General features: G+C 42.6%; 1 protein-coding gene across 1 annotated transcript in view; it reads left to right on the top strand.

The window, feature by feature from the left end:
* Window positions 1-26949, top strand: part of LOC144806561 (uncharacterized) — a 171116-nt gene that overhangs the window by 67975 nt on the left and 76192 nt on the right. The window contains 1 exon segment of the mRNA XM_078672898.1: window positions 9510-12066. Coding sequence (XP_078529024.1) covers window positions 10315-12066 — 1752 coding nt within the window. The 5' untranslated portion in view covers window positions 9510-10314.

Raw genomic sequence — 26949 nt, 5'->3', positions numbered from 1 at the left:
ATTATCATTTTTTAAAAATGTCAACTCATCTGCACTTAGAAACCCTAAGCTCTTCCAGGCCACCAATCTTGAATAGAAGCTATTCCAAGAAGACTTAACAATAGACATGTCTACCCTTTTGTAGCATTCTTTTTCATTAAGGTGGCGCCAAGGTTCGTCCATATACATATCCCTCGGCCAGATTATTATGTTCTCACTCTTGTCAGACTGACGAATAATTACAGACTTATCTCCCTGCAGTTTTTTAATCAAATCATGATACATGGCATCCTGTATAAAATATTTGTTTTTGGCCCTTGCCACTTTCTGTTGCAACTTCTTAATATCCGCAGTTACTAAGTCATGATAATAGTCAATATTATCCTTTATCATTACAGGGCAAAACGTAGACTTAGCTTTGAATTTGGTAAGTGCCGCTCCTGTAGCTCCCTGGTTGACATCAACGGCTGTCATTTGTGTGCTTTCACTCTATATATATTCCTTTGATACCTATCGCCACCTTTCTTTTCCCAGCGGAAGTCACGGCACGACAGCAGGTAGGTTATCGAAATTATTTTATTTTTAAAACACCATGTGCAAAAACATGCAAGAATAGGATGGCCTACGCGTTTCGGCTACAATTAGCCTTCAACTGGACCATAGAGTCCCAGGAGTCTAGTAAATGTAGAAAAAGTGCTCAGTGGTAGTACCCTTCTTTGTGTTCATTAAACACTAGACTGTTAACCTCATTTACAAACTATGGCTCAATACAATCGCCATTTTGTTTTTCTTCCATTCCTGTGAAGTACTCTTAAAGTGCTGCGTGTGAGATGATGATCTCATTTCCTCATTCATGGCAGTAAGTTATTCTGTCACAACAATTATTTACAATCTATAAATAATTCATTCTACAAGGCCTTATAGAGTTGTCTCTCATAATAATAAGTCATAAATTATGTATACATTTCATTGTAAAGTACTTTTTCTTGAGATGGACATAACGTGACTTACTACTCATTTTCTACATATTTACAACCCTGTTATTTACAATTATTTATAATTTCTAGTCATTATGTTGTTGTAATACATCTCATTGCGGAAACCCATTCTTGCCAAGACCATTCGGTTGTATTGAATTCTATGGTAGATATATTCTGATATACATGTCCTTAATCCTCCAATGTTTGGTTTATCTGAGATGCTGTTATATTGTGGCCCTCATGGTAAAGTACCAGGTCCCACATTCCACTTCTTATGGTTAATTCTATCTACAGTTAATTCAGATTCTTTCCATAAGATTCTAATATACAAGTTATGTACCCAGAGTTTATAGCCACTTTTCGGGTTTCTCATGTCTGGTCTTTTCATGAGGATATCTCTTGCACATATGCACTTGTCTACAGATTTCCATGGAGGAAATGAATTCTATTTATACACTATATACAGCTATATACAAAAGGTCACTATTTCTGAGCGGAAACTGTTCAGGTTTATTTACACAGTCCTTGATATTCTGATCTTATTTACAAATGTACATACAGTTCAGCATCCAGGTTATGTCCATGTGGGTATTCTGTACCCATCCCCAAAATCTTCCTAGACTCCATTTTCCGAAGTTTCAATGTACGATTGCCTCCTCTTTCTAATGGTTTTATGATTCTAATCCCAGAATATTTCAACTTACTGCAATCGTTTTGATGGAATTCATGAAAATGTTTGGCCATTGGGTAGTTTGGGTCTTTGTTTTTTATTGCACGGAGATGTTGCAGAATCCGTAATTTTAATTTGTTAATGGTACTCCCTATGTAGTACTTTCCACAAGGACATGTCAACCTGTGGATCACAAATTTTGATTCACACGTGATGTGATCCTTAATTTTCTCAGTTCTCCCATTCTGTAATTTGTATTCTGTGATGTTAGAACCCTGTTCGCAAGATTTACACTTCGAGCATTTCCAAAAACCTGGTGTCGTCAGCCATGTTGTCTTTTTTGGTGGTTGGATTTTCAGGTGACTCTGAGTTAGGATATCGCCCAGAGATGCTGTTTTTCTATGTGTTATACTTGGAAAAGATGTTAGGTTTTCCTTCAGAGTTTCATCCAGTAACAGAATCTCCCAGTTTTTCCTTATCACCGTCTTCAGCTCCTTACTTTGGTTGTTGAAATCCATGTTCAAACGTGTTGTACCCTCTGTTTCTGTCGTGTTCTCATGTGTCGTCCTGGCTGAATCCACCGCAGGGATTAAGAGGTCCGATCGTTGTTTCAGGTTCATCCTAGATTTTGCCGTTAGGAGAACTTCCAAAGGATATCCTCTTTCCAGAAATCGACTACTCATCCCCTCGATTTCCAGTTTCAAGTCCTCCATCTCTGAACAATTTCTTTTAGCTCTAAGCATCTGACCGTAAGGTATACTCTATTTTAGTTTCACTAGATGGCCACTGTTAGCATGAAGGATGCTATTACAGGATGTCGGTTTCCGGTGCATTTTAGTGCACAGGTTCTTGTCTTTAATGAAGACCTCCACATCTAGAAAAATTATACTGGTCTCGCTTATAGATGATGTGAAATGGAGGTTGTAATCATTTTCTTCCAGAGAGTCGATGAAATTATGTAAGTCTTCGCGACTTCCGTCCCATATGACGAATAAATCGTCGATAAATCAACACCATGTTTTTATTTTCGAGTGCTTTTTTTTTCTTCCTCCACGACTTTGGTTTCCCAGAGCGCCATCATTAAGTTTGCATAAGTTGGGGCAAAAGATGTCCCCATTGCCGTGCCTTATTTTTGTAAATACAGGCTACCAAGGAAGAGGAACATATTATGTTCAAGACAGTAGGTCAACATGTCGATTAGCATGGCTGAGTGTTCAAGGTGAATGATCGATCTTTTTTCCAGAAATTTCTTGATGGCTATTATTCCGTCTTCATGACGTATCGAGGTGTAGAGTGATGGTACGTCTATTGTGGTCATCAAGTATCCCGGTTTCCACTCAATTGTAGATATTTTGTTTAGAAAGTCCATGGTATCTCTTAGATATGAAGGGAGCATTGTTACGTAATTCATAAGGAAGATGTCAATGAATCTTGAGGTTGTTTCCAAAAGCGATCCTATGGAACTCACTATCGGTCTACCAGGTGGTCTCTCAATTGATTTATGAACTTTTGGCAGAAAGTAGATAGTAGCTATGATCATATTGTCTGTTTTCAAGTAGCAATATTTATCAAAATCAATTAGGCCTCTTTCTTTCCAACCTAGCAAGAGTGTATGGTATTCATTCGTCCATTCCTCCATCGGGTTGTTGGCCAATAGCTCATGATATTGATTCTCCAACTGTCGCTTTGCCTCATTTTGGACCACAATGTATAGTGTAGTTCCTATAGTCCCAATAGGCTCTGCGCATTGGAATAATATCTTCAGTAGTGTAGACGTAGGACTGAGGTTAACTAGGTCTCTACTGACTATATTAGACTTAAGTGTTTGCCAGCTAGCTCAGAGTTCACTAGAAACGTTCTCGAATAAGCGAGGAGGAGTTTAACCTCCCTGGATAGACAAGAAGGGATTTAGTTTCTGACAACCATAAAACATGACAACTTTGCTCTCCCTGAATAAGAGTATATCTCTAGAGTCGTGTGAAAACAAAAGACAGCTATTTCACTCAGTCAATAAGTGCGTACTTAGTTTCACCAGATTCCAGAGAAAAAGAGAGACGGGCGTTTTCAATAAAAGGTGTTATTTATTGAGCAGTCTCTTTCCTCATACAAGAGAAATGAATTGCTACAATTGCAATACTTATAGTTAAGTAAAGTGCATACAGTAAAAGCAAGATTATAAAATAATACTGTAAAAGCATGGATATGGTTTCTTAGCCATATGATACTTTAAAATGGATAAAATAGATACATACATATATACATTGACTAATCGTACTCAACTGGTGCTTCTAACTATGCCTACCCCGGTGTACCTGACCTAAGCCTAATACGTGGGAGGAAGTAAGTAAGTAGCAGTTTAAGTTAAGTTTGTTTTGCCAAGAATCTGACTCAAGAATTCTCTGTAAGGGTTTAGTCAGTTCAGTACCTGGGTATTTAGAAGGCAGGAGGGCTGGTATCTCTCTCTCAGGACTCGGTATCCCAGTGAGCCGCAAGGGTAAGCTGGAAACGCCGGAGGCTGGATTTCTCGGCAAGAGAAAAGACAGCGTCTTTCTCAGCGCGTCAAAAGGGAGGGGCAGCGTCCGTGGGCTCTCGCATCAGCTCTTCGGAAGTAGATAGCTGCTCTGCTCCAGGATTACCACCGTGTGTTTGCTTAAGGCAACGTTGGTATATTTATACCTGAAAGGTGCCGGGTTTGACGTAAGGCTGGACATAAGACATCAATAAAGATGTCACTAAGAACTGGCCGTTCTCTTAGTGCTCGCAGGAGTTCTCGGACGAAATCAAAACAAAGCAGCGGGGATTTCCCAGGTTGCTGGAGGCTTGGATTTGTTTAAGAACTCGGTGTGCTTTCTAGGGGGCTGGAGGAATAGGCTTGCTTAATGTGACAGCATGCGCTATGACTGAATTATGAAAAGGGTTTCTATGCCGTTGTAGGGATATTATTGATTTATAACCGGACAAGGGCAAAGAATAGGAATATCGATTCAGGTACCTAGATAAACACACTACAAATGTTTCCTCCTTTATCCGAGGATTTGATTATTATTGTAGGATCGTTTTTGAGTTCTGTGATTGCCTGATATTCTTTTGGCGAGAGGTTCCACATTTTTTTATTGTTGTTATTATTCCAATCCATGTTCTTATTGGCGATAGATCTGCTTGACATCTTAGTAACTTCTTCTACCATTATTTCATGGAATAGGTCAATTTTATTCCAGGGTGGCATCTGTGGACAGAACCTGGACTGTTTTCTTAGTCCACTTTCACCTCCTATGTTTGTTGTCAGTCCAATAGTGTTACAGAAGTCAGTATCTGATGTGAACGAATCTTGACTTGTCTCTATGTTTGATGATTCATCCTCTCTCAATGATGCTAATGCTCTGAGTGCTGGTAGATATTTTTGGGCACTTAAGGATGGATTTGTTTATTCTGATTGACAGGCATTTGGTTGAGGTGTCTTCTCCGTAAAGTATTTTTTAAGTTTAATTTTCCTACAAAACTTGTAGAGATCAATTCATACATTGGGGATATCCATATCCTTGTTGGGGCAGTAGGATAGTCCTTGATTCAATAGTTTGATTTGAACGTCCGTTAGTTGTTTGTCAGATATGTTCAGGACCAAATTTGTATCTTGTTTATTATTTTTGCTTTCCTTTTCCTCTCTTTGGCTTTTCTCCTTCTTCTGCCCCTTCTACTTGTGGTTTTGGTTGTCCTCTCCCACACGTGTTGATTCTGCCTCTTCCTCTTTGTCGCGTTATCATTTGCCCCAATTGTATCTCCCCGCGAAAATCCAGTCTAGTTGTTACTGTGTCCTCATCAGCTGAGCTGATTTCTGAACTGTCTATTGTATCGGTATTTACTGTTCCAGCGCACTTGTCCATCACAACTCTACTTCTTAGAGTGTCGTACTTGCGGGCAAACGTGTATATGCGCCCTCGTGAATTTGTTTGCTTTTTGTTTCTCTACCTCCGTCTCATGTTTGTTTAATTTTTTCTCCATATTTTCAATTAATTCCTTGTTTTCTTCAGATACCGGGATTTTCGCTAACTCTTGTTCCAGTGATTGGATTATGCTCGTAATTTTCTCCAATTTCCTCTCAGCGTGTATGATTAATGATCTCATGAGTTTAAAGGAACACTCATTGGTGTCCTGTTGCCATAATTTTATCAAATCAAGGTCTAGATCGTTCAATGTGGGCTGATGAGTATCCGTAGCCCTCTAGGGACTCTTTTAAAATCTATATATTTTTCTAATGTCGTTTTTTCCCACCATTTGGTAATTTCTAAGATCCGGTTTTGTTGTAATTCTCTTAGGAAATTTACTATTGTTCTGTTATCTTTTTCTTTTCCCTTTCCTCCTTCTGTTCCTCTTGTATTTGTGCTAGTTGAGGGAGTTGTTTCATCATCATTGAGTAGTTCACTCGCCCTTAGTTGGCGATTCCTGGTTTTATCTGCCATCTATGTAAATGAGTTTATAATTTTCACAGTTTCTTGTCTGTAATTGCTTTCTTCCATTCCTGTGAAGTACTCTTAAAGTGCTGCGTGCGAGATGATGATATCATTTCCTCATTCATGGCAGTAAGTTATTCTGTCACAACAATTATTTACAATCTATAAATAATGCATTCTACAAGGCCTTATAGAGTTGTCTCTAATAATAATAAGTCATAAATTATGTATATATACACATATATATATATATATATCTGTCTCTCTCTCTCTCTATATATATATATATATATATATATATATAAAGAGAGAGAGAGACACAGAGAGAGAGAGAGAAAGAGAGAGATATTTTCACTGAAAAAAACCCATAGTTTACAGAGACGTTATAGGTAGGAAATAGCATCAAAAACCTTAGAAATACACCGAAAAAAACAAAGGTTACAGAGACGTTTACTTAGGTTCAGATTTTACATACTCAAAGCCGTAGAAACTGAGCAGTTATAGTTACCTGGGCTAACTATAACTTACACTCCCCACAATGCACAGCTTATAAAGCGGGCAGAGAAACACATGAAAAACTTGTTCCTGCCCGTAGAGCACAGGATTTAAAGCTGCTCCCTACGGGTAGGAACAATGCTGGCTCCCGCTGGCGTCCTGGGGACTTTGGGGGCCCTCAACATTGATCATGTGGGTGCCCTGGATGGGCTCAAGGGCACCCACCATTTACTGGCAGGGCCATTTTTGTAAATCCTTCATTATGCATGGTCAAGGCATATGCATGGTAAAGGTGTTACGTGGTAAAGGCATATGTGGTAAAGGCATTGCATGGTAAAGGCATACGTGTTAAAGGCATTTGTTGGTATCTATGACATTATAATTAGTCTAATCCTGTACTATCTCTTGACTTGAAACTAAACCCTGGGCCTTGATAAACTGAACACAGACAGCTCAAAAAAAGTGTAAAAGCAGGTTTAGCGGAAATGTCATGTCACATTGTCATCACATGCCATTTCCCCAGTGCCTTGTACCATTTCCCCAGTTTCCCCCAGATAAATGGTGCTATGAACCGTATAGCACTACTCGCCACCACGCTTAGAGGGTGATCCATTTCTCTTCCTACCCTGGAAAGAGAGTTACTCCAGCATTTTGTTGAAGTTGAAGTGAAACTCTTCTTCTGTTTCCAGTGTCAGAAAAAGTCAGATTGGGGTCTGTGAATGCTCACTTGCTCACAAACTGACAAGGTGAATCATGCATGCACTACAGTTACTAGTGTGTGATTCTGCACGTGCAAAACATGTACACCTGGCAGCTATCATCTGACTAGTTTTGTTTTCAAACATTGTTGAAAGAGCTGAGGACACAGACAAGCCCACTGACACCAAGAGAGAAACAGTAATAACAGTTATTCACAGGCCCTGGCAAACCCCCTAGGCCTGCTCATCATGAGACCAATCTCTCTCCCAAGCATTCTTGCTAAGCTATTCACAGGCATTCTGGCACACAACATAGTCCGTTCATAATAGCCTTATGACTGCAAGCCACAGCAGTGGTGAGTTAATATTGTACTGTTAATAAAATTGATAATTTCCAACACTGTGAAGACACTGTGTAGGAAGGTGGACATCTGATTATATGGTTACCCCAACTTTTTGCCTTCTCTTATGCTGGTTTTCGACTTAGTTGGTCTGGGATCCTGCTATTCGGGGCTCCAGGCTATCTGCTCTCCCTATAAAATGGACTCCATGTACTTTAGGTACATACCAGATTTGGTATTGGGTCACCTCTGTGAGCCCCTGTGTAGTGTACCATAGGTACCCAGGGCATAGGTGCATCCAAGGCCTACCAGGGGCTGAAGCATGTATTATGCCACCCCTGTCTGGCCATCCAAACTGACACCACAGGTTGATCACTCAGCTTAAGTAAGGTGGTGTAATCACCCCTTACTTAGATTTAGTATACCTATATCTACCTTTATATATAGACACATATGCACCTATAAGTCACTCCCATGGTAGGCCTCGACAATCCTGGAGGCAGAGTGCTTGGTTTTATGTGAGAGGGTGCCCTAGCATGAGCTGAGCCCCTCTGCAGCTTTCAGAACCATGTCCTTATAGCTGTTCTATGATTTAGCCATACCATATACTCTTAAGTGCATTATAATCCTCACGGTTAAATGCTAACTTTGGTGTGGCTTTATCAAAACATGTGGTGTAAGGTGTCAACCACTTTGGAATACTTCCCCCTCCCACCAATTCCGGCGGCGGGGGTAGCATTCCACCCTTCTAGAGGGAAAAGACATGTATGTTACTGCTTTACCCGGTTAGAGTTAAAGAGAGCTTCAGCATCACAAAATGGATGCTGCTGCCACAGACACGAGTCTGACCTCCTGCTGCTGCATGAAACTCCAGCAAAGGAGGCCTGGATAATGGGTTTCCTGTCGAGGGAGGTGCTAGGACCTCCCCAGACAGCCTGTAGTGTATTGGGGCAGTGTGGGTTGAATGGAACAATGCTTTTCCAGACACTGCCTGGGGCACACAAGATGCTCCATGCATAGCCCGGTGCAAACCAGTTGCTGGGGCACTGCAGCCCCACTCTGGCGCGATACTGGACAAAGGGTAAGGGGTGTAACCACCCCTTCCCAGGTGCACCCATAGGAGGGACCTAGTGGGTAATCCAGCCCATTTTCTTAGTATAAAGATAGGTGCTGTGTCCCCAGGACTTTAGATTATCCAGGAACGAAACTCTGAAATGAAACTCTTGGACCTTCGACATTCTATACCGACTAGAAGACTGAAGACATCTCCCTTGTGGTCAAGGAGTGACCACCCTGTGTAAACAGGGACCCCTGTCTTTAGTAACAAGCAAGGTAAAGGTGGCAGTTGGCATTTGAGCTGATCCAGTGCGAACAGGAAAGCATTGCGGAAAAAGATTTCCGGAGTTACCTTTGTCATATATACTTCCTGAAGAGTTACCTTTGTTATACAGTTCATAAAGAGTTACCTTTGTTATTCACTTCCTGAAGAGTTACCTTTGTTATACACTTCCTGAAGAGCTACCTAAGGTAGATACTTCCTGAAACTGAATTAACGGCAGCGCTTCCTGATTCCTCTCTTTTTCCACAATCTGTTCTGTTTAAATGAAATCTTATCCATGTGTATCTACCCAAAACTGTACCTCTAGCACGAGTGCTCTGTAGCTGCCCTTTCCTTAGTAATTTACTCTGAACAATGGTAAATCACTGCCTTCTCAGAAGTAAATAAGATGTGACATGTTCAACCACATTTTTATTAAATATCCATGTATGGTAAAATGTTCCTTACTATATTTCAAATTTGGTAGAGAAGAGATGTCTTATCCAGCTGGTTAAATATTGTGTATTCACATTCTATTACATTTGCATTTAGTAATATTACATTTCTTTCAATCCAACAGAAAATAGGCCTTAAATGCACGGATTGATTATGAATAATGAAGATAACACATCAAACCTGCAAAAATTACCAAAAATTAGGAGCTCCAAAAACATCAATGCATCAGAGGCAGAGTACAGATCCAGGAAGACGCAGTCAAAGGCAATTCAGTGAGTGTCCGAGTCTGAGCTCTGCACCTCAACACCCCAAGACGAAGAAATGACCTCAACAAAATTAAGACAACAAAACTGACAAACCACCTGCTGTATAAACAAGCGTCCAACACCAGCTTTGATCATGAGGCCGGTATGAGAGTTGGAGGAAGGTCTCGTGTCTATTTGGGATCCGTAGCTTGGAACAAACTCCCTCTTCAGCTTTGAGCTGTTAGCAACATGATAATGTTTAAAAAAGGTTGAAAACTTGGCTTTTTGTCCATGTTTGAAACAACCGGATTTGCTTTCTTTTCTGACCTGTGCTTTGCCCTGGGACACTCTTTGGAGTAGCTGTACACATTACGAGTCGCTTCACCATCATGATATGGCTAGAGCAGTGCTTCGCTATCTAAACTGGCAACAGACCAGCATTCAGTGCTCTCGGTGTATTGTTAAGTCTTTCTAGCCAAACCACAGGCACCAGGGAAAAGCACAACGAAGTGGAGCCTAACAACTGAAGGCTAAAGGAAACCGGAGATCTGCTCTCTGAAGTACAGAGTATTGTCCCAATTTGCACCTACCGGAAGTAAGATTAAGCTTTACCCGCAAGCATGCAAAGCCATTATCCAATCTAAAGATGCAATCACCCACACGGAAGCCTTACTGATATTATGAATGTGGCAGGTATTTAGTGAGTCTTGTATTTTATTGTTAAATCGGAAATCAAAATATAACACACATACAGGGAATGTGAAAATAACACAAGTAAGTAGTTTATTAACTATGCTGACCCTTCAGGAAACACGGTCAGGAAAAAAATCATGCAATTCCACTGAATATGTCAAAAACTTTAGCCAATTAGAAACCATAAAAGAGCATCAGCGAATACAAACAGGGGAAAAGCCATACCATTCCAATGAATGTGTAAAGAGCTTCAGTCAAATTGCAAACCTCCACACACATCAGAGAATACACACAGGGGAAAAAGCATACCATTGCAAGGAATGTGTAAAGAGCTTCAATCAAATTGCAAACCTCCACAGACATCAGAGAATACACACAGGGGAAAAACCATACCATTGCAGTGAATGTGCCAAGAGTTTCAGTACGTTAGCAGAACTCCAAACACATCAGCGAACACACACAGGGGAAAAACCATACCATTGCAAGGAATGTGGAAAGAACTTCAATCAGATTTCACAGCTACACGTACATCAGAAAATACACACAGGGGAAAAACCATACGATTGCAGTGAATGTGTGAAGAGCTTCAGTCGGTTACAAGAACTCCAAACACATCAGCGAACACACACAGGGGAAAAACCATACCATTGCAAAGAATGTGTAAAGAGCTTCAGTCAATTATCACACCTCCGCAGACATCAGAGAATACACACAGGGGAAAAAACATACAATTGCAGTGAATGTGTGAAGAGTTTCAGTACGTTAACAGAACTCCAAACACATCAGCGAACACACACAGGGGAAAAACCTTACCATTGCAGTGAATGTGTGAAGAGCTTCAGTCAAAATACTGGCCTCCACAGACATCAGAGAATACACACAGGGGAAAAACCATACCATTGCAGTGAATGTGTGCAGAGCTTCAGTCGGTTAGCACATCTCCAAACACATCAGCGAACACACACAGGGGAAAAACCATACCATTGCAATGAATGTTTGAAGAGCTTCAGTCAGTTATCACACCTCCAAAGACATCAGCGAACACACACAGGGGAAAAACCATACCATTGCAATGAATGTGTAAAGTGCTTCAGTCAGTTAACAGAACTCCGGAGACATCAGCGAATACACACAGGGGAAAAACCATACCATTGTAGTGAATGTGTAAAGAGCTTCAGAAACATTGCAGACCTCCACACACATCAGAGAATACACACAGGGGAAAAACCATACCATTGCAGTGAATGTGTGCAGAGCTTCAGTCGGTTATTATACCTCCAAAGACATCAGCGAATACACACAGGGGAAAAACCATACCATTGCAATGAATGTGTAAAGAACTTCAGACAGTTAGCACACCTCCAAAGACATCAGCGAATACACACAGGGGAAAAACCATACCATTGCAGTGAATGTGTAAAGAGTTTCAGTCGAAATACAGGCCTCCACAGACATCAGAGAATACACACAGGGGAAAAACCATACCATTGCAGTGAATGTGTGCAGAGCTTCAGTCGGTTAGCACATCTCCAAACACATCAGAGAACACACACAGGGGAAAAACCATACCATTGCAAGGAATGTGTGCAGAGCTTCAGTCGGTTAACAGACCTCCGGAGACATCAACGAATACACACTGAGGAAAAACCATACCATTGCGGTGAATGTGGAAGTAGCTTTAGGGATCTATCAAACCTCCACACACATCAGAGAGCACACACAGGGGAAAAACATACCATTGCAAGAATGTGGCAGTAGTTTTACTTACTCTTCAGCATTAAGAAATTATCAGCGAGCTCACAAAGGGGAAAATAATCTTTTAAATGCTATGAATGCTTGAAAAGCTGCAGTCCATTATCACTCCTAAGCAGGCATCAGCGAACACACACAGAAGAAAAGCCTTCAAATGTAATGAATGTGAGAAGAAATGTAGTCAATTATCAAGCCTATGTAGACATCAGCTTACACACACTCTGTAAATACCGTACAACTGTAGTGAGTGTAGAAGTACCTTTAGATCATCGTTCGCATTAAGGATTCATCAGTTAATGCACACAGAGAAAAATCCTTTCAGGTGCAGTGAATGTGTGAATGTCTTCTTTCAGTTATTAAACCTACGAATACATCAACTAACACACACAGAGGAAAAAAGAGCATTGCAATGAATGTCAGAAGTGATTTTGTCAATTGTGAACACACCTGGGGTAAACCTTACAATTGCACTAAAATTGTGATGAGCTTTTGTCAATTTCTGATCCTACATAGCCTCAGCGTACACACACCTTCATTTAACTCACTTAGAATAATTCCTAGAGATGCAGTGAATTCAGAAAAAAATTAAGAACATTAACAATAATATTGACTCATCTGAGGACATAGACAGGAGCAGAACAGTGCAGTTATTGTGAGATGAAAGAATTACAGGAACAAATATATTATTCTGTGGGATATTCAAATACCAGATGAATGAAGACTCGACTAGAAGAAAAGAAGAAAACCAACGATTTGTAGAATAATAAAAGTGTCTGTTCCCAGTGATTGTTCACTTCGCTACACATAGAAAAAACAATGTGATATAACAGGAAATCCACCAGGAGACTAGCACAATATGGAATAAAAGAAAATAAACACTGGTGGTTTTTATTTAGCGATGAAGAGTTACAAAGAAAAACATCCAAGTGTTACTGTTCATGCTACCTGTAAAAGTGTAGGGATGAATACGATTCTGCCTGCACACATTGCTATATTAGTATAAGTGAGTTAGTTGCTCAAACGCCATTTTGCTGCTTTTGCACATGACACTACATGTCTCTGTTTTTATAAAGACAAACTGCTTGCTTTTCCTTCACATGAGAATGATCTGTTTTTCACATCTCTGGACTCACACTGCGACTTCAAGTCTGCACAAAGTGTTCAAGGTTAAAATAACAATGAATGCTGTTGATGCAGGTTGATCGGCCCACGCTCTAAACACAACACAAACACAGCTGCTCATTTCTGAAACTCAGGTGCTTTTAATATTGCTCTGCATGCATGAGACTAACACTTGGAAAAAAACCTTTCCATCAACAAAGAGCTGTACTGATCTGGGAAGTGATTCACTTCACCTGACTTTGGAGGTATGCTGTCCCCGTTTTAACCTTGAGATCCTCCATTATTATAATACCTAGCAAGGGGAGGGTGGTACACAAGGCGCTATAGACCTGGTTCCACTATCATTATAATATGATTTCTCCCTTTGTATTTTATGGAACTGTAACAATGCTGATTGTGTTGATTTTTTGCATATTTTTACTTATGTTAGCAAATATACTGCATCTTAGAGCACGTAGTTGAAATAAACATTTTAAACTATACCTTGTCTCTGATTACTCACATTGCGGACATTTATGAGAATAAAAATGAAAGAGTGTTCTTGATGTCCACTATTCCTGAGAGGTCCCAAAGTCACTTGTTCTGGGTTGTCTAATCATTGGTAGCTTTGCTGTAGTACGGAGAACGAATGAGACACTGATGCTAGTTGGATAGGGGTTCTGGGCACTGATGTGGGTTTTTGGTACACCACAATACACTGAGGTCCTGGTTTCCAGTGCATAGTTCTGTGCATGAGCAGAATCCCCGCAACATGGCGCCCAACGTCTTGATTAGTGCTTGTATCTGTATCACAATACCCTCACCACTGTTTCCGGTTAACAGGCGTGACTGATTAACCTACCTATACGAATGTGTTATAGGTTAATTCAAGCTTGAGATTTATAAAAAGGTTCATGTTTTGAATAACTACCCTTTTTGTGCTGCAATTTCTATAAATAGTTTTTCTTCTCCATATCCTTATGTGTGATATTGATATAGCTCAGCATAGTCGGGCAGCGCTCCAGCGTCATCTGACGCAGTTTGGAGTACCAGACGATGGTATGTCTGTTATCTTTGTGGTGAGTGCTGATTCAGCGTTCCCCTTTGAGCTTTTCTACTCTTGGGTTACGTTTCCTGCAATAAATGCGGATGAGGATATGTTCCAAACATACACTCACACAGCGATTCCTATGAACTATACTCCATATAGTACACAAGAGATTCCAATTTCGGCATGGCAGCATTGTGTTTGGTTTATTGGCACCCTCCCCCACACCGTAACTCCGTTTCGGTTAGATCCCTTGTCAATTCCTGGGGCCACTTTGCCAGTCTTAGCCGGGTTCACACCATATCCACGTTATCTCAATGCCCCGATTGACGACTTGTGTCAACTTTATACCTCTTTTGTTGGGGTACATAGGGCTTTAGTTCATTATGTTTCTTGCAGCGCAACAAGTTGGACCGGCCGGGATGCCGATTAGTCCCGTCATGGTTAATTCGGTTAATTCGGTAATGGGAAAGCACCCCCAAACTAAGCACGAAATGCCTTATTGGCTTGCTTAGAAATTTGACCAACGGGAAGCAGTGTTTCCTAATACCACTCCTGTGGAAAAACACAGGATTCTCACAATTAGTTTGCAGAAAGACTTATTGCCAGAGGTAACAGATTGTGAGAATTGGGGTAAAGTATTTGCAGCAGTATATGCGAAGTGTTTTGGCACGCCGTCTATGACTGTCTTGCCCTCTGTGATCAAGCGTGTTCAGGATGAGCACAGTCCGGAGGCGGCTGTCGAGTTGGGAATGAGGCTCTTTGGAGTGTTTGACGTACTTGCTGATCTCATCTTTTGTAATGTAAAGGGAGATGCGGTTAACTTTCAGGTGTCGAATTCTTTGCCCCTTGTCCCGTGACGTCGACAAACCCCGAGCGCTACCGAGAATTATTGCGGAGGCTTATAAGACCCTTGGCCGCAATAGTTTGGGTGTTAAGCCTTTTTCTAAAACGGCAACTCAACCGCAGACTCGGATGGCAAAGTCTACTAAAGACGACCGTCCAAATTTTCCAAAACAGAATTTGAAGAATAAAAAACAGAGGAAGCAGCAATAGGAGCAAGGGTCGCGTCCGGCCGCGCTGATACCAGTGTCTACTGAGCGCACTTATGATTTGTGCGACCACGCAAGAATTAGGTCTTCGTATAGATTTCAGGTACCTGAGCAACGTTCTCGTCGTTCTTCAGAGAAAACATCGGGCACACAAGCCGGTGGCAGAGAACACGGCAGGGGTCGGAGTGCCCCAGAAGGACGTGAGCAGCCCCGCCCCTCTGATGGTAAAGGCAAGCAGGACGACTTGCTACGTTAACGCCTTCATTTTCAGAAAAAGAAAGTTGCTGCATTAACCGTAAGGTATGCCACGGCTAGTGAGAACACAGCTTCGGAACCTGACATGGATATTAACGCTGCTCGACAGCGCAGTGGAGGTTACAATAGTGCGGCAAGCACTGCAGCCATATCTGAAGGCGACAGCAACTGATACTTTTATCAATCAATCAATCAGAGTACTTGTAAAGCGCGCTACTTACCCGTGAGGGTGTCATGGGTTCTTTTGCCATTGCAAGTTAATCCCTTTAATTATGCATGTTCTCGTATTGTGTGACAAGTACTGTTTATTGTGTGGCAAGTACTGCTAGTGATTCATTTGTAGCTAGCAATGTTTGTTGGTACATTTTCTTGCAGCTAGCAATGATTGTTACTGTTCAAGTTTTATGCACGTGTAGAACTTAATACAAGAGCCTTTTCACTCTCACGTTTTGAACGGTTTCCTGAATACACGTGAGCAGGTGAAGGAACGCCCAAGCAAAGACTATAAATATCCTGCCCTCGCTCACAGTGACGCTTCGCGTCGTGCAACAGCATCACCGCGAGTGTTCCTGTTTGGCATCTGAGACCCGTCTGATTCAGTCCCTTTCTTTTGGTTCCGCTTCCCTCCCGTCTGGAATTCCTTCCGCTAGCTTCTGTTCCCGATTCCCTTAGAAAACCTCAGTTCCCGTTTTCCCTTTAAAAACTTACCTTCCAATTTGTGATTCCTTCGTCGTCCTCCGATCTCCGAAAGGCACCGGCGGCTTCAGTTCCCTTGATCTTCAGTTCCGGTTGAGCCTTCTCTCGTCGATCCGATTTCCTGTGTAAACAAGTAAGAGATCTGGTTACCAAGCAACTCGGGATCAAAAAACAAGCATTGGTAAAGACAAGCTTCTTATTTGTAAAAGACTCGAGAGCTAGAAAATCATTTTCTTGATTGTAAAACGGATTTTTGGAACTTGGCATATATTTAAAGCAAGTTTATTTTCAATTGTCATTTCTTATGAACATAGTTGATGGACAAATCAATATAGAAAATCGTTATTGACATTTCAGCAGAGACAATAACTGTTTTATTAAAAAATAAACCTAAACAGTGTTTTGAAGATTCTTTAAGTCATGTGTATTCAATGTATAATTTGACATAGGAGAATTCGTATACAGGACAGAATTCCAATACAGGACAGAGGTTAAACTTCCTAAAAGGAGGATATTGTTGTTGTTTATTTTTTTGTCTTTTATTCTCAGAATCCCTTTTAAGGACAGCAGCACACACTTGTCAGGTCGGCCACGTTTGGTGTCAAATTGAATACTAAATCAAACACAAACCATTAACCAATGATTGCTGATATCTTGGTGCATTGTTTTGATTATTCATTTTATTTGCGTATTGTTCTTAAAGGCATTAACCCAGAAATATTGAAACCTGACAATCATGGGAGTGTTAGAAAGGTCTTCACAGATATAGGTATGTAATAGTAATTTTAGCAATATTTCAAAGAAAAGCAAAGTGTTATTTTGAGACTTGAAGGATTGTTGTTATTTTGTGAAGGTACGAATGAACCTGAAGTCCTGAACACTTCAAACTAGAAACAGAGCTGCCATCTCAGGAAGAGATCCAGTGTTGTTTGTCTTGTTTCTCTATCCACTTCCCCTTTCCCTTGTGGATTACGCAGTTGTGCAAGTGCTTAACTCCTTGCTGACTGATTAGTTCATAGGGGGGTTGGGAGCGTGCATCTCCAAGAAGGAAACAACAGGAACCTCATGTGTGAACGCTTGACAGAGGGTCTCAAGGCGCTATGGGGATGGGGTTGCTGCTACTGCTCGAAGAGCCAGGTCTTGAGGAGTCTTCTGAAGGCGAGTAAGTCTTGGGTCTGCCCTATGTGGGTAGGGAGGGTGTTCCAGGTCTTGGCGGTGAGGTAGGAGAAGGAACTGCCGCCGGAGGTCCTTCGTTGGATGCGTGGGGCAGCGGCGAGGGCGAGGCTGGTGGAGTTGGGGTGTAGAAGCTGAGTCTGCTGTTCAGATAGGCTGGTCTGGCGTTGTGGAGTGCTTTGTGTGCGTCAGTGAGGAGCTTGAAGGTGATCCTCTTGTCGACGGGGAGCCAGTGTACGTCTCTCAGGTGGGGGGTGATGTGGCTGCTATGGGGACGTTGACGATCAGGCAGGCGGAGGCGTTTTTTCCGGATGCGTTTTAGTCGTCGTAGGATTTTGGCTGGGATTACTGCATAGAGTGCGTTGCCGTAGTCCAGTCTTGTGCTGATGAGGGTCTGTGTCACCGTTCTTCTTGTTTCGGTCAGGATCCACTTGTAGATTCTGCGGAGCATGCGGAGGGTGTTGTAGCAGGAGGAGACAGCGTTGACCTGCTTTGACAAGAATAGGTTGGAGTCGAGGATGAATCCTAGGTTGTGTGCATGGTCAGTGGGTGTTGGTGCTGTTCCTAGTGTGGTCGACCACCAGGAGTCATCCCAGGCTAAGGGGGTGGGTCCGAGGATGAGAACCTCCATCTTGTCTGAGATCAGCTTTAGACTGCTTCTCCTCATCCAGTCGGCGACGGCCTTCATTCCCTCGTGGAGGTTGGTTTTGGTGGGGTGTGCGTCCTTGGTGAGAGAGAGGATGAGCTGGGTGTCATTATGGCGTAGGAGATGATGTTGAGGTTGTGATGGCGGGCCACTTGTGTGAGGGGGGGCCATGTAGACATTGAACAGCATCGGGCTGAGAAATGAGCCCTGAGGGGACGCTACAGATGATGTCGGTGGCTTCAGATCGGAAGGGTGGGAGGCGGACGCTCTGGGTTCTGCCGGAGAGGAAGGACGTGGTCCAGTCAAGGGCCTTCTCTTGTATTCCGGCTTCTAGAAGGCGTGTCTTTAGAGTCCGATGGCAGACCGTGTCGAAGGCGGCTGACAGGTCCAGGAGGATAAGGGCTGATGTTTCGCCATTGTTTGCGCCTGATGTCGTCTGTGGCGGCGATGAGGGCTGTCTCGATGCTGTGGTTTCGTCTGAATCCGGACTGGGCCGGGTCCAAGATTTTGTTGTCTTCCAGGTGGCTGGCCAATTGCATGTTGACGATTTTCTCGATGACCTTTGCCAGGAACGGGAGCAGGGAGATGGGCTGCAAGTTCTTGAGGTCCTTGGGGTCCACCTTGGGCTTCGAGGAGGGTGTTGATTTTGGCGTGCTTCCAGCTTTCCGGGAATGTCGCTGTTTCGAAGGAGATGTTGATGACCTTCAGTAGTTGGGGTGTGACGACTGCGTCTGCTTTGTTGAATACGTGGTGTGGGCACGGGTCTGACGGAGATCCTGAGTGGATGGAGTTCATGGCCTTGCTTGTCTCGATGTCGTTGACGTTGGACCAGGAGGTCCGGCGGTTGGCGCTAGTAATGTTCACAGGGGAGGTGGAGTCTGACATAGTCGGGGTGGTTGTGGTGTTGAAGCTGTCGTGGATGTAAGCGATCTTGCGGTAGAAGAAGATGGCTAGTGAGTCGTACAGTTCTTCTGAGGGCGGGATGTCGTTGGCATTGGCGCTGGGGTTGGAGAGTTCTTTACGATTCTGAAGAGCTCCTTGCTGTTGTGTGCGTTGTTATCCAAGCGGTCTTTGAAGGAGGATCTCTTGGCTAATCTGATGAGGTGGTGATGTCTGCGGGTTGCGTCCTTGTGGGCTGCGTGGTTGTCCGGTGTGCGTTCATGGAGCCATATCTTCTCCAGTTTCCGGCATGCGCGTTTGGAGGTATGGAGCTTGTCGGTGAACCAGGTGGCTCTCTTGCTGATGTGGCTGGTGAAGGGTTTCTTGAGCGGGCGAGGGTGTTGGTGCAGTTGTCGATCCACCGTCTGAGGTTGCAGGCTGCGGCGTTGGTGGGGTCGGCGGGTGGGTTCTGGGCGAGGGTGCTGATCAGCTGGTCTTCGGTGACTTTGCTCCAGCAGCGGCGAGGCAGCTGTTGGGTGCGGTGGTGCGTGGTTGGTTTCTTGAAGGTGAAATGGATGCAGCGATGGTCGGTCCAGTGGAGTTCGGTGGTGTGGTCAAAGTCGACGTGGGTGCCTGTGGAGAAGACGGGGTCCAGCGTGTGGCCGGCTGCGTGGGTGAGTGCGGTGACAAGTTGTCTGAGGCCAAGGTTGTCGAGGTTGTCGATCAGGGTGGCAGAGTTGGCGTCGTTGTCACAGTGGAAACTACTGACACTAGGGTGGGTCCCCCTGACAGACTATATGATATAGTTCTTTTAATAGAAGGTGACATCCAACGTGTAATAAAAGGGATTTTTTGGAAACATCTGACCTCTACATATGACATTCTATTAACTGAGGCAGACTGGCCCCTGCTTTTCGTTTTGGCCGCTCCAAGAGGGGAGGAGGTGACCCTCCCTAGTTTTCTGCGCACCGTGCCCAAGGAGCAGTCCACAGAACTTTGCAGAAGAGTGGGCTCTGGTGCTTGCACCTGCGTTGTACCTTACTCAAGTTGGGTGGGATAAACTTTCTCCCAGACACGAGATTCCATTGCGGTCTATGCCACAGCCACAACCCCAATATCCCATGCGGCGAGAGGCTAAAGCTCCCGTTGTGGAAATCCTTGAACAATTAGAATATAAAGGCTTGATTGAGACATTTGTGTCACCCATGAATAATCCTCGTTTCACTGTTACCAAACCTGATGGGTTGTACTGCCTGGTTTTGGACTATTGACATTTAAATTCACATTTTCGTAAATGTGCGGTACAGAACACCCACAGTTCAGCTCTCGTTGACAGTCTGGTGCGAAAAAGATCTAAGACCACACTAGACATTTCCAATGGCTTTTTTAGTCATAACCTGTCCTCTGTTAGTAGTCAATGGACAGCGTTCACTTGTGGCGGCAAACAAAAACAATTTAAAAGATTGGCTATGGGCTATAAAAACAGCCCAGGCGTCTTTGCCTCAGGTGTCGTCCCTTTGTTAGATGGCATTGATCCTGATGCGTACTCGTACATTGATGATATTTATCTCATGGATGACAAATTATGGCCGCATCTGTGTTGCATTGACCGCATCATAGTTATGTTTGCGGACTTTGGTTATAAATGTAACTTTCAAAGTCACACATTGTGGAGTACACAGTGTTGCTCCTGGGCTATGAGCTCAACAATGAAGATAGCAGTCTCGCACCTCACTTCCTGGAGAAATGCGCATGTTTACGGTCTCCTACAACTCTGAAAAAACTACAATCCTTGCTGGGATTTTTTAATTTTGGGCGTACTTATATTCCTGATTATGCCCAGCATATCAAACCTCTATATGCTTTGATACAACCAACTTTTACCAAGTCATGCTGGCCGCCTGAACATTCAGCTATTCTGCCATTTTTGCAGTCTGATCTTCTTGAATCTAAGTACTTATTGACTCATGATAACCACACTAACCTACTAACCTGGTAATAAGAATTGTGCCTGGTGCCGTGGGTTTCACGTACTTGACGTTTAATGAAGGAGACACAATTCCTATTGCTTACAAGTCACACTTGTACACTTCGACTGAAAAGCGATTTTCTTCTGTCGAGAAAGTTTTGACAGCTGTACAGATGGCGATTCTAAAAGAGAGAGCGCTGTCACAAGGAAAACGCATGTTGGTTGTTACACCTTATCCTGCATCTGAAGCAGTGATGAAAGCCAGTGTACCAAATTCTAAAGTTATATATCCTAATTGGATACAATGGGCAACTTCTTTGACATCTCCGGATGTCACATTTATCTTTGACCCCTCATTGCAAACTCAGGAGTTCTTACAGTATGAGTTTGTTCATCCTGCTCCTCCTTCCATCTGCACGCTTGAGGATTACCATTGTATCATTTACTCTGACGGTTCAGCGCAACCGGCGATAGAATCTAAGTATTCTTATTCATTGGCCTGCGCAACCATGGCTGGTACCATGGTGAATACAGAATTGAAGTCCGATGTTGTGCACACGCAGACATTTGGTTGACTGTGCCGTCCAGTTGGCAGAACTACGTGCCCTAGTGCTTGGGTTAGTGAGCATGAGGGGTAAAATGTCCCAATCCTTACTGGCCGTTTATGAGCAATGGTCCCTCTTATTTGTCAAGCTTGCCCTTGGGATGGGGCCTAACCCCCTATTATAGCAACATTTGAGAAAGGTGTGTCATTGCAAGCTTTGTTTTTAATAGTCTATTATGGAAAAATTCCACTCGCACGAGACGACTCGTACCGGCATTACACCAAAATCAGGGAATCCCTATTTATCCACAGAAAAGAACGACCAGATATACTTCTTCAACCTGATTCGTAACGCCCTGAGGAAGCCCCAGGTCGGATGGCCATGTAAAGGGTGAAACAAGTGTTGGCTGTTCTCCTACATACTATCACGAATATATTAACACCTTTATTAAAACAAAAAAATGAACCATCGTGTGATTGGAATTTTTCCATAATAGACTATAAAAAACAAAGCTTGCCCTGACACACCTTTCTCAAACTGTGCTCTAGCGCTTGCATTGGAGTTTGCTGACCCTCGTGTGACTACTTTAATTGTGAGTGACTCTTATTACTGTGTTCAGTCCTTCAATAAAAATGTATTCTTTTGGACTCAGAATGACTATCGTGATTCCAAAGGTGGCACAATTAAGCACAAGATGCTATTGGTTTGAGTCGCTGAAATAAAGAACGTCTGCCTCTCGTGAATGTAATTCATACTCTTGGTCACCAGCATGTAGGAGTACACGCTGTTGGCAACAGTCTTGCTGATGAAGCAGCAAAGACCGCAGTAGCAACATATGTAGTAGCAGCAGTTACAAGGTCCAACAGTAAGATTGATGATTACATCTTGGCAGCTATAGTTGCTACAGAGATCGGTGATAATTACCCTAAGGGTTTCCCTTCTAAAAACTCATCATTTAAGTCCTGATAAAGTTCCCTATGTGAGAATTAACAACGTTGGTGACAGGCTTATTCCCGATGCGCACCACAGGCTACCCTTGATAACAGTCGCTCACGAAGGCATAGCCTCGGCTCATGCCCGCGTTTCAGCATATGTCTCTATCTTACAGCAGCGTTACTGGTGGCGTATAAATGAACTTGTGAATATGTAATTTCTTGTTATGTATGTCAGCAGATTAAACCTTCAACTGCTGCTCGGCTGCCAAAGACTCAGCTGTACATATCTAATAGACCACTTGGTTGTGTTTATTTACATCACTGCTGACCTTTTTCTGCTGATACTGCATATAAGTATATCTTAGCTGCAGTGAATACATGCACACGTTTTCTCTGGGTTTGGCCACAAAGGAGTGCTAATGCTTGAACTGTCATCAGAGATTTGCATGTCTTTGTAGGAATTTTTGCATGTGGGACCGTCCATTCTGATCAGGGTCCAGCGTTCACCTCTAAGGCATACAAGGAAGCCATGGGGTCTTTGGGGGTGCAGGTGAAATGTTTGTCTCCATGCCGGCCTGAGGGCAATTCTGTTGTGCAGCGAATGAACCGTGACTTAAAGCAATCTTTGACAGCTAGGGTTTTAGGTACTACATGAACTAAATAATCTTCCTAGAAGATCTCTGGGTGGGCAGACTCCATACGAAATGCTGTTTGGCATAAAAATGTTTGTCCCAGACCTTGATGGTCTACACATGGCGGCGACAGCCGTTCCCTTTGACGTAGATAATAATTCTGCTGTGTTACAGAACCTACAAGAGACTCGACATAGTCTTGAAAAGGAACACTTGCCCTCCACATATGGAGCTGAAGCTGCCCTACAGATTTAGGTAGATTCAGGTAGTTAGCTGGCTACCCTGAGTCGGTGACATGGTCCGTGAGAAGTTGGAGAACAAGAAGGAGTTCAGCTCCTCGTATCATGAACCCATTCCAGTGCTTGGCATGCAGGGTACAAGAACAGTCATTTTACCACCACTTCCTGGTCGCAAGAGAAACAAGTACGACTCCATTGACAATATCAAACTACAACGAGTGACCGATTCTTCTTAGTATGACTCCTGCTATCTCTTTTCCAGCACTGCTGAGAAATTCTGTTTTGGCCTCGGCTGACACCAACAGGCCTGACCTTGCTATAGAGATGTCCACAGTCACTAATCCATTATTAAATTCGCCAGCTGGCGTTCCACATGAAGATACTGAGTATACATATCCCACAGATTTGAAATTGCCTGGTGTGTAGACAAGTCCAGCTGACCAGTCACATTTTTCTTTTGACTCTGACTCTATAACATCGAGTGTACCATTGAGGTTTTCTATTTTCGTTACTTGGTTTAAAAGACTTTTTTGGTTCCACCTTGGACATACATCTGGTTGGTTCTCATCTCCATTTTTTGTTCTTGTCGTTTGGATTTGTGATGGTATTTTTTTGTCTGGTAAATGGACACTATATAACTGAACGATCAAAAATCAGATTAATTGATGGAACTTTGGCCCCACACTCCACATCATGAAAAGAGATCAGACTTTTGTAAACATCACAGCCTGGCCCATGCTAGATGTTATTGTATGAGATGCTGTAAAATTTCAAATTCATGGACCCACAGAGGTGGTTAATGTTCCTAATGTACTTCGTGTTTCAATGGGAGATGTTGTGAAACAAAACATACGTTCTGATGATTGGGATGTCCAAGCCATTGAAGCTCTCTTTTCTGATTTGAAATATTATGCTGCCTTTCACGTTGAGGATTTATATTTAGACTCCGCAAACTACGCCGACTTGTTCTGTTACCAACACTTGGCCATCACTTTCTGCATAAGGCTAATACATTTAGAAATGTGGTTAATTACACCCAATGGGAACATTGTTCTACTCCCATAGAAGGCAGCTCAAATACCCTTTTGAATAAATTCACATATTTTACTGACTTTATCGGTCTAACCCGAGCTCATTTTATTTTAAATTAAATTACAAATCAAATTCGAAAGTGAGGCTTACTCACACAAAATTGTTGTATTCCAAATCCTTTATGGATCAGTTAGCAGTGGGTGGCTACAAGCTATGGAAATATACCATAGATCCTAAATCTGTTTGGAGTTCTAGACCCTGGCAAGTGCAGGGCACTGAAGCTTTACACAAAGCATGTCTTATTCTCGGCCACATGTTGTTTTTAAATAGTACGATCTCACAAACAACTTGTCTTGGTTTGGCCACTTCAAAACACATGAATACCCCTAAAATTCCTAATCTGCATGCTTACCCTAATTGGAACAATCATACCGATAGGTGCCTTGATGAATTACAATCTTTAATTTCTAACTCCTCCTTTAGAATTTAGTCACTGGATCCTGAGGGTTGGCTGTTGTGGCCAACAAGTTCTGATTCTTGTCAACATGGCTTTCTGGGTTTAGCCCCTGGCCTTAGACATGACAGAACTGATCCCCGTTTTGAAACTTTCCATTCAGTTACCACCTAGTCAGCGGGGAAATGATGTCAAAATTGGCTGAAACATTCCACCCTTTCGTCTGTTAAACATCGTTAACCTTTGTTGACCGACAATGTTGATTTAACTGATTTTGTTAAGTGTCCTGTGAGTGGAAGATCTAAAAGATATATACATGTGCGATTTACAATGAAGTTTGGAAACTGTCGCAGGTTGAGGCTGCTTCCCGTTTTAGAGCAATAGACCAAGCTAATTTGGAAAAAGTGCTTGCTGTCATTGATAATAGCATTAACACACTCTCTTCCAGGATTTACACCTTGGATAATATTGTTTCATCTGTTGTGGATATTGTGCAAGATGATGTTTCTGTTTTGTTCCATGGTCAAAATCAATTGCGGTCCATCATGCAGTTTGCATGGACCTTACAAACTTTAAAATCTGGGAAAGTGCCTTGGGACTACATTAATATTTCGTCAGTGTTTTTACTGTTTAATTTAACAGAAAAATAACAGTTCATGTCTATGAAGGATGCGTCACATTCTCTATTGCATATAAAAAAATTAGAACCATTACCATTTTCTGTAGTTGAATCTAATTCAGCTGTGTGGCTCATCCATGGTTTAATAACATTGCCTTTTCCTCTGTTTAAGTTTAGTTCATCTATGAAACACTATGCCCTGGGTAGATATGAAAAACTTGGTACCGCTTTTCTCCATGACGTTTGATCTCTGCCCTTCTCATACAGATGACTGAGGGATGGCTAAGAGGTTTTCTTAAAAGGCCAGGAGTGCACTTCCACACCTGATCATTCACTCGTATGCAAGAATGTTCAATTGCACTACACGTGTAATGTGGAGACTCCGAATTTAGCTTGCATTTTGAAGGGAACTCCTGTGCCAGCTATCCTACCAACATTCACACTATTAGCTAATGGTAGCCATTTGTTTTTAAATAATGAAGCTTGCTGCCGGATGTTGGCTGGAATTCTGTACATTGTCACTGTTTCACAGCGAGTAGTTTGCTGTAAAAATTAGCTTTTCCCGCCCCCGCATTGGAGGCTTGATATCTCTATGTGGCCTTCCATTCCGACCCTGAAAGCAGAGTTCAACAAGTTGAACAGAGTAAGAGCTTCATTGTCTCAAAATGAAGATGCTCCCACTTCTTCTCATGAAACATTTGTCCTTCATGTTACTAACTCGCGTACAGAAGTACACGTGGTTTTAAATACGGATCTCCCACTTCATTTTGGCGCTTTAATCCACACTATCTTTAATGCCTCAACCACTACAGGCCTGGCCCACTTTTTTAAACTGTTAGCTCTGGCCTTGTGACCTCATTCCAAACTATATTTGGTGTGATACTGGCATTTTTTCAATCTATTTTTTTCCAGCATCTTTGGCGGCTTCCCTCTAATTCTCGCCTTGGCTGCCAGTGTGCCGCTGTTGATTTGCTTGCTCCAAAATGGCTGCACTGTCTGTATCAAGAGACAGCCGACCCAGGCTCACCCAGCTTCATGATAGAAATCTTGAACACTATGGAGTAGGAGTACTGCCATTGGGCACATTGGGCGTGGCATTTGGATTTTCATTTCGCTTTTCATACTTTACTTGCGCTCAGCCCGTGTTCCTTTGCCTGGATTGCCAATTCAAATGGGCATTAGAACTCTGTCTCTCAAATACGGTGTCTCCTGCTCCAGATTTTGACCATCTAATAAATTCCTTAGTGGCACATGAGTTTGCCTGTTCTGGAATCGGGATTATGATCTGTGCAGCAGCACACTGAGTTTTACCGAATTGGGACATATATATGGCTGCGCATGACTTCCTGGAACAAAGTTATCTTGATGTAAACGCAAGTTGTCCTCTGATCGTGCTAGAGGCTCCTGCAATTGAAGAACATGTATGTTCATTTCCGTTACTAAACTAAATGGCGGAACTCTTTACTGACAATAACAATGACTTCCTTTTGGAGGCTGTTGCGACATACTGTGCATACACGCTGATGGATTCAATTGGCAACGATCCAGCATGCGATGTATCACTTAAGTTTTTTTCTTCTCCCCGTGGTGTTATTTTTT

The sequence above is a fragment of the Lissotriton helveticus genome (assembly GCF_964261635.1).
Source record: "Lissotriton helveticus chromosome 1_1 unlocalized genomic scaffold, aLisHel1.1 SUPER_1_unloc_86, whole genome shotgun sequence".
Taxonomy (NCBI): Eukaryota; Metazoa; Chordata; class Amphibia; order Caudata; family Salamandridae; genus Lissotriton; species Lissotriton helveticus.
The sequence above is the reverse complement of the archived record's forward strand: the minus strand, read 5'-3'. Positions and strand labels throughout refer to the sequence as shown.